Source organism: Somniosus microcephalus, chromosome 27, assembly GCF_052327205.1.
Source record: "Somniosus microcephalus isolate GS21.2 chromosome 27, FLI_Smic_1.0, whole genome shotgun sequence".
Classification (NCBI taxonomy): domain Eukaryota; kingdom Metazoa; phylum Chordata; class Chondrichthyes; order Squaliformes; family Somniosidae; genus Somniosus; species Somniosus microcephalus.
Window position 1 is genome coordinate 25,146,598 of NC_141013.1, and position 15,725 is coordinate 25,162,322.

The 15,725-nt window shown below is 38.4% G+C and overlaps 1 protein-coding gene across 10 annotated transcripts in view; it reads left to right on the top strand.

The window, feature by feature from the left end:
• The window catches only part of LOC147100082 (zinc finger protein 280D-like), a 118,303-nt gene that overhangs the window by 88,412 nt on the left and 14,166 nt on the right, over positions 1–15,725 (top strand). For all 10 annotated transcript variants that reach the window (XM_085968749.1, XM_085968746.1, XM_085968754.1 and 7 more), the window contains 6 exons: positions 1,514–1,648; positions 3,396–3,652; positions 4,425–4,565; positions 5,721–5,783; positions 7,684–7,805; positions 11,145–11,175. In XM_085968749.1, the coding sequence (XP_085824875.1) occupies positions 1,514–1,648; positions 3,396–3,652; positions 4,425–4,565; positions 5,721–5,783; positions 7,684–7,805; positions 11,145–11,175 (749 nt within the window). The remainder of the gene's footprint in view (positions 1–1,513; positions 1,649–3,395; positions 3,653–4,424; positions 4,566–5,720; positions 5,784–7,683; positions 7,806–11,144; positions 11,176–15,725) is intronic.

Consider the following 15,725-nt stretch of genomic DNA (forward strand, 5'->3'; position numbering starts at 1 on the left):
GCACCTCTGTGTAGTCATTGTCAGTGCTTGCAGTACTTCAGTGCTATAGAACACTGACAGCACAAATGTTAAAAGAAAGTTGGTCATGGTCCCTCTAAGGAAACCGGCTGATGACGCATCATGAATGACATCACCAGACCCGCTTCCTCTAATTGGCTTGGGAAATGCGCTGGGTTGGCTTAACGAGCCCCATCAATGGAAAATCATTTTCCAGTGCAGGATGGAGCCAGCAGCAGGGTTGGGACCCACCTGTGTTTTTCTCTAAAGCTATATTTGATGAGCGCAATTATTTCTGTCAGATGGAAGGATGGAGGGCATCCAGTGCACACATATGATTAAGCCTTTTCTCCCCATGTGAATTGTGCTTTTCAGTTCCTCATTTAGCTGGGAAATAAATTCATTGAGCTTTTAAACCAAGTTGAAAAGCCAAGGCCCAGAGGGTAGAGCATTATCTAGGTTGTAAAGAAGAAAAATATGAGAGAATTTGGAAAATGGTTATTAAATGATGCCAGGTTTTGGTTTTAAAAGTCTGCTAATTGTAGGAGCACCAGAGTGAGGTTAAGAGTTCCACAGTTTTGACATGCTTGGAAAAAATTATTGGTAGCAGCAAATTATGATAAGACTCAACCAAGTGGAATATTTGGAGGATGTAGAATTTACAAGAAATCCATAGAATCATTGACCACGTTAATATCAAATAAGATAACAAAAGACAAGAAAAGTTCTAATAGTAAGAGGTTAGGGTTAGTGGTGAGAAAGATCGCATGTCAGACAACAAATCTATTCGGGAATGTGAAAAGGTGTGGAGAGTGATTGTAGGCGGGTTTATAGTAGGCAGGATAATGTGGATGTGAGGGAAACGAGGAAGTGATCAGAGATGGCTTTTTTGAAGATTGTATTCTCAACACTGGCAAGAGCTCGCAAGTTGACATGGTCCAGGGGACGGGTCTTATGTACAGAGTGGAGTTGAGTAAGAACAGGATTCCACCTCCACTTTTCTTCTCCTTTACCTATCGGGGGATGAAGCATACATTGTAAAATACTGAGTCCCACAACCTTAACTTCAAAAAGGAAACCCTTTGAACGTTATGGTGTGTTCACAGCTGCTCTGTTTAATTGTAACACCATGAAATGATAGGATCGAACTGAGCAGCTGTGAACTCAACTTGTGCACAATTGCAATTCACTGTCAGTGAATCATCGAATAAAGGTCTGGCACTTCTTTGCATCATTCTTCTTCTGAGAGCAAGTAGCTTGCTAAACCTCTTGGACTGGGAATGGTGTTGTTTAAGAGAAGTAGATGGAATGAAGTTTTGTTCTAGGTAAGGATGTGAAACGCATAAGCAAGTAAATATTTTAGATTAAAAGCATCCCCCGCCGCAATCAGTTACCTTCTCCTGTCAAGCACTAGTCACATTTTTATTATACTAACCAGCACTGCGTGGATTAGGTAAATTATACCCCGTTATTATAATTTCAAAGAAGTTACTTAAAATTTTAATTGCTTGTGCAGAAAAAAGGAGTTTACCGCTGCAGCAAGTGTAAGCTTCAGTTCTTGACCTGTAAAGAAAAAGTGGATCACAAGACTCAACACCATAGGACATTTCGAAAACCTATGCAGTTAGAAGGTCTACCTCCTGGAACAAAGGTAGGGTTACTATACTTTTTATATGCATTTTGCCTTTTCTGAAAGTGTTAGTACAGTATGGAGCAGCTGTTTAATATTGAATTACGTGGTAGCTTATTGGCTGTTTTCAATGCAGCATTCAATTTTGAATTTAAAAGATGTAATTGGTTTGTAATTTGTAAAGACATGGAAGATAGACTGAAATAACAACAGAAAATGCTGGAAAAACTCAGCAGGCCAGGCAACAAAGGGTCTGACCCGAAACGTTGACTCTATTTTCTCTCCACGGATGTTGCCTGGCCTGCTGAGTTTTTCCAGCATTTTCTGTTGTTGTTTTGGATTTCCAGCATCTGCAGTATTTTGCTATCATGGAAGATAGACTAATAGTGCAGGCACTTAATTGTAATGTATAGCGAGCATATACCCTGTTCTTTTATTTAATTGCAAAAATACTTGAGTTTAAAGTGGGAGGTTAAATTGTTTTCACCCTCTTCTCCCCTCCTGGAAGGAACCCTGGGTCAGAGATCGGGCTACAGCACTGCTGCCCTAGTTCGCTAATCCATGTACCCTATGAGTGCAGCTGAAATCTGGGAATGATGATCCTACCCTAATGTCTTGTGTTTGTCCTTTTCAACAGTTGAACTTTGAGTTTTAAAAATGTTTGCAGAGAATCTTTTTTTTCCCCCCCCAGCATGATATTTTCACCGTTGGTGTTGAGTCTGTCACCCTCTGCACCAATTCATCTGCTGATGGGAATGATTGATACAAGATGGTGCTTATAGTCAGTTTTGATAATGCCATTGTATAGTTGTCATCTTCCATAACTGCTTTACCCATCCACAAGAATAATTTCATTTGAAATGGAAAAATCTGGATCGTAAAGTTTAGTGAAAGTGAAATTGCAGAGATCCTTTGGTCAGTTGCAGGTTATTTTTTTAGTTTTTGTAATGTAACCCTTCATGTGTAGCATTCCAGAGTGGTGGGATATGGATTCAATCCCTAATTTCCCCCCACACATTGAGTTATAATTCTCAGCAATTCCATTGTGGAGAGGTTTCAAGTGGACACTGGATGTTTACCCAACATGGAAGAAGAAAGAGAGAATTGAAAGTAGAATTAACTTCAGGCAGCTGTCATGCACACCTGACAGCTGGTCGCAATGTTATTTACCAAACCTTGGTAGCAGGTCATACACCCTTTTGGCTGGAGATGTGTTAAAAACCTTTTGAGTCCTTGTGTGCTGCCACCCTCACAGTATTTGAAATATGTTGAATGGTGTCTTTTGCAAGATTTTGTAATAAAAGTGTATGTAATGCCATTGTGTTATTTAAAAGTAAATCTGTAAGTGACAGAAATGCAATATATACAAGACTGTCACTTCACATTTTATTACAGATCAAAATAATCTTTTTTAAAGAGAAAGCCGGTATTGCTGGTTTTTGACCTTGCGGTGAATTTGCAAGCAACCACCAATTAGCAGAGAAACAATTGCCCTTTAATTGACCTCTGGGTATGCCTAACAGTAATTAGCCTCTAACTGATCAGAGGATGTACCGATTGGACCGCGTGGCCATATAGGGAGAGGCCAGTTACACACAGATGCACATTAGCAGCAGAATAACTATTAAAAGTTACAAAGTTCTGATAAAACAACGGGTATGGTAATGCAGCAGTTATGTTACTGGACTAGTAATCCAGACTAAAACCATGGCAGTTTGTGAACTTGAACCCTACAATCTTCTGATTGAAGTCTCTTTTAATCTAACAGGTTACTATTCGAGCTTCCATGACACCTTATCAGGCGGGATCATCTTCCACGGCCTCAATTAACACTGCAACTAGTTCCACACTCCAGTGCTCATCATCAGTAACAGTGAACAGTAAATTGTACTCCTCCACTATAAACCAAGTTAATACTGAAGGAAGGTCGCTGCCAGCTCCGTACTTTAAGCAACAGGAAAAGAAAAAAAGTCCAGCCAACAAAAAAATAACCAAATCTTTTAACATTGTGCTGCAGTCTTTCAGGTAAATTATGCCAAGTTATTGCACAGCATCTTAATTCCAATGTCTAAATAAAAAGCCATAAAGAAGGATGTGTAAAGCTAAAAGAATAACTGCATAGCTAGATTGTGTCAGCTAGCATTTTTCATGTTAACTTTATTGAAAATTGTGACTCCTGAATGAGTTCACTTCCTAAATCCATTTGATCTCTGTTTCAATGTTTTAGTGAAATTTTGTATTAAGAAAGACTTGCATTTATATACCACTTTTTCATGTCATGGCTCAAATACACACAGTGAATTACTTTAAAGAAAAATAAAAGTTATGTAGGAAAACGTAGCAGCTATTTTTCACACAGTAAGATCCCGCAAACAAAATTGCGAAGAATGGCTAGTTAATCTATTTTGGGTAGTGTTGGTTGAGGGGCAGAGTATTGGCCAGAACACCAGTCAACCTCCCTGATCTTCAAATAGTGCAACAGGATATTTAACATCCATCCAAAACACCTGAATAGACAAGTCAAGTCTTGATTTAACAAGTCATCCAAATAATGGCATTGTGACAGGTTAGAGACCTGTCTTGTTCTGAATCATAAAAAATTCCATTTTGTATATTTTTAAAATTAACTTTATTAAATAATCCAATGTCTTTTTCTAAAGTGGATTCCTGGGGAAGCTGTTGCCACGCAAGTGTCAGTACATATTGTGGAAAAGGCAGGATAGTTATTTTCTTTTGTAATTGAACTTTTACTTTTGGAATCCCAGCTCTAACTATGATTTTTCTCGGTTACTTACAGGACCGGATGTGGTCTTCACAAATGTATTGAGTGTGACACGGAAATTAAAGAATTTGCCAGTCACTTCGCCACTTATGTCCATTGTTCCCTTTGTCGATTCAGAAGTAGCTGCAACAAATCTTATGTGGCCCATATGATGAGGTAGGATGAATGTTTGGTATTTTTTTTGGTAAAATTCCACCCCAAACTGAGTGCTATGTTATCCTTGGCCTTCAGGGATCATTAAATGTGTTTTTATTGATTTCCACTAATACGTTGCCACATTAAATGGCGAATTGGTTAAACAAAATCCTCACAAATTTGCTAACCTTCCTTCTCCCCCATTATTTTCTTATCAGAAATCAGGTCCAAGACGTGTATACATTGCAGCTTGTGAGCATACGTGTTGCGTGGTTACTTTTTGTGCTCATATCATGGATTTGATGCATATGCATCTCTAGACTTAGTATTTGGCAAGAAAAGGAATAAAGGCTGTGCAATTTAGACTTTGTAAGTGGATCTGGATCTTCTTTAAGTAGTGATGTGAGGACGATATGCTGTATACTGCAGCAGATGTCAGCCTTTCATTCCTGATTGGATATGGAACAAGGATAGTGCACTGACACAGTTATCACATTGATAGCCCTCTGCAGATTGAGGTCATCAATCAAAGTCTAACTCAGGTCACACACACCAAGACATTGTTTACTAAACGCAAGATCGCAACTGTTCTTCTGTGCATAATTTCCAACAATTTTTACAATCTCATCATAGTGGCAGGTAAGTAGCCAGAGCCACAGCAATGAATATAGGTTCTTCAATTTTACTTTTAATTAAAAAAATATATATTTTGTGGTTAAATGAAAGTCTGGCCGCATAAAAGTGGTGTTCATGAACTTTTCTAATAATTGTGTGTTATTTACAGTAGCTTGATTGTACCTTCTTTTATGTCCCCTGTAGATTGTTTTTACTAACGCCTTCAGTTTTTTGGGGGCCCAATTTTCCTGCTGACTTTCACCCATTTTCTACACTAAAAATCAAATCAAAAACAAACTGACTTTAATGATTCTTACCTATATTAGGAGTCTACTGTTGATAAATTGAAAATGTCCTATAATATGTTAATTTCTGTGTTCATATATATGTTTATTAAAAATTATTACTATGTACTTGTGTAACATTTACTTTATTAAAATATATCAAGTTCTTTTTATAATTTCACTAATGTACAATTGGAAAAAAAATCAAAGCAGTGGATTATCATCTGGACGTGTACACATATTATTGCTGTCTTTCAATATTCATTGTGTTTTGCAGCTTTCATACTGTCCCAAGCAAAAAGAAATTTTGGATGTTCAGAGAATATTCAAACAAATTGAGGTAGGAAATACAGTACAACTTTAAGCCTAAATATATCACTGAGAAAATGTTACTTGTATTAACCCACCATTTGCCACACTTAGAGACTGGTAGTTTGCTTCCGAAGAATAAAGCTTGTGTAAAGGCTAATCTCAGGGTGATCCTATTAGTTCAGTGAGCCTATAAAAGTGATGCTACCTCTGCATAAAAATTGGCGATCACCCCATCCGGAAAAAAAAATAGTAACTGAATTAATGCAGCTAAATATAAGCAAAATGGGAAAGTGAGTGGACAAATGCTGTGTTAACTTGCACAGAGAAGACCAAATGAGTAACTCTGACAAGAAAGATTGATTGTGATATTGTCCACTGACTTCTGTGTAAGGGTCACAACATTTCTTCAGTTCAAAACACAGCTCATTGGTTTAGTAATTGCTTCTGTTTTATGCAGAAACAAACAAGTGGCAAAGATGGCTGAAGTTGTTAGCAGAGATCAGCATGGGGAAGTCTTCAATTAATTTCACTCCCATTTGTCATTGACAGCTTCAGTGTACAATAAGCTTGGTTCCACTCTGTTATGGAATATTGCAATCTTGTTTGGCAGATTTTTGCAAAAATGTATCTTGTGCTTCTGGACTCGGTACAGTCTAAAGCCATGCAGAGCGTAAGGATAGTCCCGTCCCACTCGCCCCAGCATCCAAGAAAGGTGACCCGTCAGTTCTTCACAAAATTCTGTTTACAGCAGCATTAGAGCTATTCGCACAAGACACACCTCCATGTTTACACGACAAGCACAAGAACTACTGCAGCTGTTGCTCAGCATTCAGAATCAGTCCCAAACGCTTGCCGAGAGTATTAGTGGTGAGTTTCAGCTCATAACTTCTGTCAGTAGAATTCTCTTGGCAAGCAGCGTTGTTGCTTGGAACTCTGTCCCTTATGTGCAGTTGTTTAATGCTGAGTTAATGGTCATGTTGTGCACTAAAGTTGCTGGAGCATGCATCTGGCTATGAAAAATCTGAGCTGCCCAATGGCACCCAGTTTGATTTCTCTTCAGTCTTTTTGTATCTCCGTCCATTACTAGATTCAAATTTGTGAGATCTACCCTTGCTATAATTCTCTCTGGCTTCATTCTATCTCATTGAAACTTATAAAATTCTGACAGGACTAGACAGACTAGATACAGGAAGGCTGTTCCTGATGGCGGGGGAGTCCAGAACCAGAGGTCACAGTCTAAGAATAAGGGGTAAGCCATTTAGGACTGAGATGAGGAGGAATTTCTTCACCCAGAGAGTGGGAACCTGTGGAATTCTCTACCACAGAAGGCAGTTGAGGCCAATTCATTAAATATATTCAAGAAGGAGTTAGATATATTTCTTAAGGCTAAGGGGATCAAGGGATATGGGGAGAAAGCAGGGACGGTACTGAATTTGGATGATCAGCCAGGATCTCATTAAATGGTGGAGCAGGCTCGAGGGGCCGAATGGCCTACTCCTGCTCCTATCTTCTATGTTTCTATTGTCATGTCACCTTTAATAGAATGAAAACAAAAGCTGAGAACTTGATTCACATGTAGAATCTGACAAGTGCAAGACAAACCCAGGGTTGCTAATATAAAAACAGAAAATGCTGGAAATACTCAGCAGGTCAGGCAGCATCTGTGGAGAGAGAAACAGTTAACGTTTCAGGTCGATGACCCTTAGTCAGAACTAAATTAGGTACTACATGCGAACAAGTGCCCAGTTGTAAACTCAAACTGCCCTATTGAAATTATATATTCTGTTAGCTAGTCCATGCTGTTAAGAGGCTGTACAAAAGCGAATGTCCTAGACAATCCCAACTGCCAAATGTTGTGCGCTGACGAGTGTGTCAGAATTAAAAACTTGTTTTCACAGAGTAATCAACTGTACTTTATATTGTTGCAGAGATATCAAGCTGGTGTGTGCTAGCTGTCCATTTGAAACTGATGTTACTGGCTCAGATAATATGGCAAAGCATCTTGATCGAAACAAGTTCCATGGCTGTCGTATTGTTTCAAAGTCCAGTGGTAAGTGAAAAAGCTATGAATAAATGAAGTCAAATTGCCTGTCACTTTTTTTCTTTGTTTAAAGAGCTGTTTTTACCATCAGTACCTGTTTTCCCAAAACCGAATGTTTACAGTGTTACCTTCAGCACTTTTTGGTTAGGCCTTTCTGTTCAATTTGCTTTTTTTTAAATTGTATTTTGTTTTAACGGTAATTGTCTGACATACTGGGATAGATTTTGTCTTTATGCGATAATGTAAAATGGGTGATAGTAAATCGGCAGCCCATTTTACATCTCTCCTGATTTTTATTTCCATTGACTTGAATGGAAATAAAAATCGCATCAGGAGAGATGTAAAACGGGCTTCTGATTCGCTATCAGCCGTTTTACATTAATGCACAAAGACAAAATCTACCCCACTGTCTTGGATGAGTTACCGACCCAGATAATATAAGGGAGCTGAAATCACATCAGAGAAAATCATTAACCCAATGTTACTTCAGCTTCAACCATGTATGTTAGTTTAGTGCTTTCACAACGTTAAGGTCAGTAACTCTCACAAGCCAATGTCCATTTATGTCATCAGCCTTTGCTTTTAAACAAAAATATTGAAGAAACACAACAGATTAATATGCAGAAGTATATTAAAGTTAATTATGTTTGTAACTCATTTTAAAGCGATAGTGATACTAAATCTGTATGCTGTAAATGTATTTTCCTTTTTGGAAAGGTATGTCTATTGAAAGTGATGTGCCTGCTACTGACATCATACGTTTGTCATGTTTATATTTATCTTTTGTTGTGACGAGTTCTGTGCAGAATTCTTGTAGTGGCAGCTGTGATTCTGTTATTTTTCACTGCTAAAATAAAATCTCACCCTACGATCCTCAGTGAAATAGCCTATATTCTCTTTATAGAATAAAACCTATTCAATTAATTATGTATTCAAGTGGGCCTATATAATTTTTTAATAAAAAAAAAGTCACAAGGAACATTTTGATATTCAGTTCTAGAATTACACCCTTGCATTTCTTTGTGCTGATCACACCGACAGTTGCATAATAGTACTTTTCCAGTTTTCTCCAGCCCTCTCCTGAAAACAATAACTTGTGCAGGCATACGGTCCTCCAGCAGCCCACGGTTATCCCATTTAAGTGACTGTACTTGTTACGCAAACTAGACAGTGAGTGTCAGCAAGCTTTTTAACCGTGGGGTGCATTGCATTGCATTTGAGCTCAATCACCGACATCCACTCATACAGTTGCCACATGGGTCACTGGATATCGATGAGTTAGAACCCTGGCTTTTTTCCCCTCTTCCGGTGCTGGGGACAGTGAGTCACCCTGTCTGAAATCAGCTAACTCAGCAGAGACCCGGGACATTTCTTATTTGTATGGTTCAGTATCATGGCATGTAGTGCATTTGTTCATTAGCCCATCATGGAACTCCAAGCAAATAGTATTTATTTTATTTTTTCATAATTTAAAAAACTTGCAATTTCTCCTAGTTGTACCCTCCAGTTAGCTAGGGTAAACAAGCTGATTGTGAACACAGTTTCAGGTGGAGAGGGAGAAAGCAAAGTAGGGTACAAATAGAGACTGAAAATATACGTAAGACTAGGGCCGCGAATTTAATAGCGCTGAGGGGGCGGGTTTGGAGGTAGGTCCGCTGTCAAAATAGCAAAGGTTGACCGGGTAGGAAACCCGCTGTCAACCCACCTCCACGCGAGTCTCCCAGGTGTTGGGTCTGTCAGCGGAGAACTGACCCGACACCAAGCGGCGGGGGATACAATTCAGCTACTTAAATGGCTTGTTAAGAGCCAATTTAAGACTATTTTGAGGCTTACTTCTAATTTTACCTTCTACCCCACGGGGAACACGCCAGCGTGTTTTGAATCTGCTCTGATGTTTGTGAAAAGCTGACAGCTGCAGAAGTGGTGTAAAGGATGCCATGTTGCAGATGGTGAGTTTCAGAGCTCAGAAAATGTTGGTTACTGCATTTTTAATAGATATAGAGATTTCTTTAGCTTACAAGTTTTTAGATCCAACTGTATGTCCAGTGCCACCTCATTGGGAGAACCTCTCTCACCAGTGACAGATCGCTTCTTTCATCTCACCTGCAGCTGCCATCTATTGCAGCAACATCAGAGCCAATGAAACAATCAGACCATGGTCCTCCGAATCCTTCCACGATCAGACCCAACATCGCCAGGCATGCCAACATCACCAACCTCATCACCAGCCTTCTCCGCCATCACCTGATGCTGCACCGGACACAGGGCACCAGCCCCTGACAAAATTGCTGGCCGGGAGGCATCACCATGGCCAGATTTTCTTCACTTGACGCTGTAAACCCTGGCTGCCACATGATGCACCAGGTTGACACCATCCCACACCAGCACTGTGAAGCATCCCTTTAGTGTCCAAGCCATTCCATGCACACTCATCACTATAGCGTGGGGGTGCGGTTATGACTGAACAATCACTGGAACTCAGGAAGGCACTTCTCAAGGTGCGCTCAGATCTGTCCAATAAGGGGCACTTTTGGAAAAAGAAATTTCACTGTATGACAACACATTACCAGAAACTTCACATGGATATTGGCTAAACCTCTCAAGTGCCTACCCTTGTGTGTTGTTAGTTGGTATGCTCGCAGTAGGATGCGGGTGAGTGTGAGGGGTGGCTAGTGAGATAGGGAAGTGATAAAGTAGATAGAGAGGGTTGGGTGGAGGTGCAAGGTAAATTGGTGTCCTGGGGCGGTCTCTTCCACCCTTGGAAAGGAAGAGAACCTCCCTGTGTGCTGAGACTCCCTCCATAAGCATATGGAGGGAGTCATTGGAGAACCTGGGTGTAAGCGTTCACCTTTGTGCAGTGATTGTCAGTGTTTGCAGCACCTCAAAGCTGTCAAACACTGACAGAACAACTGTCAAACTCCATGTGGACATGGTCCCTTTAAAGAAACCATCAAATGACGTCATCAGACCCACTTCCTGTTAATTGGCCGGAAAGCCCGCCTGTGGGCTTAACAAGGCCAATCAAGGGAAAATCACGTCTGCAGAGTGGATGCAGCTGGGAGCGGGACCGGAACTTTGAAACCAGCTCTCCCGCCCACATCCTGCCTCCTCCATTAAATTTGCGGCCTAGGAAAGACAGGACACCTGGTGAAACGTTTAAAAATACTGTCTATCTAGCAAGCTAAAAAACATTGAGAGAGAAGCGATTACTATATTGGGATTGATGATCAATTGTGAACTTGACCAGCCTTGTTCAGTAATTGTCTTATATCCAAGTCCACTTGTTGATAGTTCTTCACAGGATTTAGAGGAATACTCTTTTTATAATTCTGATTCTTTTTCTTACAGCTTCCTGTGCTATTGACAATAATATGTTCAAGTAAGTATGCTTTTTCTTCAACATTCTTTGGAAACCTCAAATAATTTTGGAGATATATTCACTGGAGTTGCATATTAAATAGTTGGGATGTTCCCTTCCTTTATCCCTGTTGAGTAGCTATTTATCACTCATGGCTTCTAAAGAATTTTGTGAAGTAGATATGCAACTGAAATCCTTCTGTTTAATTTTCTGTGATTTAAAAATTCTTTCTCCCCATTTTTTCTAATGATTTGGAACCATTATTGCTTTTTGTACTGTTGCAGTTTGTAGGTATATTTTTAATGCAGTTGTGCTGCCTTTTCATTACATTTGTAACCGATTGCCTAGTTATCAGAATTAAATACTTCCTCTTTTCCCCCATGTTGAACAAAATTATCCAGCTTAGAAAGCTTAGCTGGAGACCTGTATGCAAGTACTCTATAACTGGCTGCTAAGATTGCATAAATGTGACGTGGATTACCTCCCCATATGACTCATTATATAGAGTAATTATATTTTGCATACAACAAACATTTGCCTCATAGATCAGTGTTGTTTGACAGTTTGTTTTGCATATTTATTTTTCACAGTTGCATATCTAGCATTCACAAGCTTGACTCGTGGAATATGTATTAGTATGCAAAATTCATGATATTTTCTTTATGATCGGAAGCAACAGGGCTTCCATTTTCTCTAGGGAAATCTTTTGCAGAGTTGATGCACTGGATCACAAACCGGTGGTATATATCCAATGTAAATTCATTTTTAGCACTTATTATATGGTGCAGTCTAATTTGATCAGATTATTGCATTGTTTTATAAACCTTGTAAGGTTGAAGAAGTTTCAGGAATGATTCAAGATAGCATTTCAGTGTGGAGAGATGCTTTCCTTTTTCTTTATAAACTATTCCCCTGTGTGGTTTTTACATAAATGTAAATCAGTCTCCAACTTGTAGCAGGTATCTTTGAGTTAGTGAATCAATTCCCCTTCCCAGAGGTCTGCACTTTCCGGTATCCATTTGTACCCAGAGCAGACCTATGCGATGGGCCAACATATAGGTGCCTGAGCATGAAGAGTTAATATCAGCTGACAACACGCAGTTCATTTCTTTTCAGATCCATTAAAAGTATTGTAGAAATAGTTATATTTATGCAGTGAAAATTTTGCGGGAGTGGTGGGGGCTGCAACATCTGCAGGAAAATTAAAGTTGTACCATATGTTCTGAGTCCCATGTATTTGAGAGTCAACATTATTCACAATAAAAGTATTTTCCCAGTTGGGCACTCCTGTGAAAAGTGCAAAAATATTTTTCTTGTTAGTATAATAATTGCCAAATTTTAATGATTGTGTTTAATTTCATGTTGCTAAGCTGCAGTTGTAATTTGTTATTTGATACAGATGAGTCTGTATGGATTTTTTCTAAAAAGTTAGAAAAATGCTTGAGTAGAGCTTGACTGTTGGTACTGCTATGGTCTCTCTATCTTTCAGTTGGAATAAACTATGCTTAAGCAGGAAAGAAGGTGGAGAAGGAAAGATTAAAAAGACAGGGAAAGAACCGTTTGGTTGTCCCTTGCAGCCTAATAATGGGTGCAGTCGCACCTTTTACTCACAGTTACTGTTTTGGCATGATACATCTCCTCAAGGTATACAGCTTGCAACTGAAAATCTCACATTTAGGATTTGGCCGATGTTGACAGCTGTGATACTGCATAACTGGCAATTCGAAGCATGTTAAATACAGGCATCCACTTTGTAAAGATTTAAGTTATAATTGTTTCACAGCATCTACCAGTTCAATTCCATTTTTAGCTAAATTTCTGGAAACCGCGTCAGTCGTTAGAAAATAACACATCAGTTCTTGAGAGGAGCCAACCAGATAACATTTGTAACAAAATTGTGGATGTGTTGTCCAGTTAGGTTGAAGAGCTGTTGCACTTTAGTGGTTTATTTTTACAATGCTACCTGATGTGAGCTTTTTTATATAAAAAAAGGTCTAAAGGAAGGAGAATTTATGGAGGACTACAGTTGTTGTGCACATTGATTAAACTATTACGCCAGTGGGGCCTCCTTGGTATATGTAAATTCCGGAGATTGTACAGGAGTATGGGCCTTCATCATTGGGCTGTAAGTTCAGCTGACAATCAATCTATTGTCACTGAGAGCTTGAGATACTTTTGATGCCCCACGTGTCTTTATGTGGAGTATTTTGCTTCTCTCCAGAGGAGTTTTATCTACATCTTGATGAACATCTTGCTGACAGAGACTGAAGCTAAAAATTATGGGCAGCTGTAGCCTCACCAGTTGTTTACTTTTTCCTCAACTTATTATTGAGCTATCTTAAATTTATAGAATTGTGACTCTAAATATTACAGCAATATATTTAAATTCTTTCTGTGCAAGCAGGTGACCTAATGCTAAGTTCAGGTAATAGAGCCATGCTTCTGGCTTTACCAACAACATCTTGCATTTATATAGTTAAAAAGAGGAGAAATTGGAAAGGCAAATGCTCGGGATGGTCTTAGATAACCCTTTGTGGCAGTGTTCATTGACCCTTCAATTAGCTGTGCAATGAGCTTCAATTAGGTCACTGCCTTTGTGCAAAAATGTAAGTGATCACTACAAGCCATAATTTTCAAGCTCCGACTATAGTGTAAATGCTGCATAAAATGATAATATAGAAACATAGAAGATAGGAGTAGGCCATTCGGTCCCTCGAGCCTGCTCCGCCATTCAATGCGATCATGGCTGATCATCCAAATTCAGTACCCTGTCCCTGCCTTCTCCCCATATCCCTTGATCCCTTTAGCCTTAAGAAATATATCTAACTCCTTCTTGAATATATTTAATGAATTGGTCTCTACTGCCTTCTGTGGCAGAGAATTCCACAGGTTCACCACTCTGGGTGAAGAAATTCCTCCATCTCTGTCCTCATCTATCTCCTCCATGAGTCAATCACACTAACTAAGTGCCAATTTTAATCCAGTTTTGCAAAGAAAGCAAGTTGCAAATATTACGTAAACTAAGCTGAACAATGTACCATTTTTTAAAGATTTTAAACGGACTAATAGAAACCTTTATTGAAATATATTAGTATTAGAAATAAGTCATTTAGGCCATAACGATTAATAATGGTGAGGCTGTGATGATAATATACATGGCTATTTCATTCTGTCTTGGTATTTAACATTTAGGAAGGCTATGCTCATGATTAAGTGCATGTGGGGATTCTAATTCCCTGACCTGAAAATGGCTTGAAAGTATCATTTATTGTGTTTTGATTTTGTTTTTCCTCATTATTTTGCTGATATTAATGATTTGTACTGCTAATTACCTGTAGGATATGATAATCTACCTGATAATAAAAGCAGCATTTATAACAACAGATGTGGTTTGAGTAATTTTTAAATTTTATTATACAGCTTTGTGTCATAAATCAGGCCATTTTAAAGTAGCTAATGGGAATGGATTATGAAGTAGTACCAATAGGACTGCTGTTTGGTGTAAATGTAGTGAAATCATTAATGAAAGTTAACTTTATTATTCATCCATAGAGATGGCTTAAAATAAATTGCAGAGGTAGGGTTGGTTAGAACTATTTTTCTTAGACTAGACACCCTACTGGAAAACCAATTTGTTACTAAATTAGTAATCCATACATCATGTTTGAATGGGCATTACCCAAGTACTCTTCTCGTAGATAAAATCAATGTATCTGTTTATTATGCTTAATGTAACATGTAGTGGCAGGAAAGAGCCAAAATTTAAGCTCACAGGGTCATGAATCATGTAATAAATGATTAATAACTAGGTTTCATACTATAGAAGTGCTCTTCTTCTGTAGATAAAAATTGACACTAATGCAGCCTTTGCCAAGAAGATGCAATCACCAGCCATTTCCTTATACAAAAAAGACTTGCATAGAATGCATTACTGTTGAAGCAAGTGTTGATCTGTTTGTTACATACACTTAATGTGTAATACTTATCTGTTGAATTAATATACAAGAAATCTGTTATTTTCATTGCAATCATTAGAACCTGTAACCATTAGAACCATTGTAATCATTAGAACTCTATAATGTGACTGTATTTGTCTCAGATATATAGTTACAGTGAATTATTTGCCTATAGGCAGCAACTATATGTATTACCATAACAATGACCAGCAATTTGAAACTGAAAATATCTAAATGAGTAATAGATTTTTACAGTAATGCTTACAAATTTTGTTACGTTTTATGCTTGGTGCTTTCAACAATCTCAGACATGCAACTCGTCTTAGAAATTAATAGAAACAGCGGTGACTGTTAATGTTGTGTATATTATAGAAACACCAAATAGGTAAACCAGTAAGCAATAACAGAAATGTAAGTTGATTTTTTTAATACTAAGACATTATATTAAGAGTGTTGCACATAAACTGCATTGCATTACAAAATATGTTAAGCCTAGGGATATTGCCATAGATTTCAGTAGTTATGATTTTTTTATTTGATCAAAATAATTTCAGAGCCACTTGAACAGATTTTGTATTACCGGTTTAATTTTATTTTTGCTTTTGTTCAGGTGAG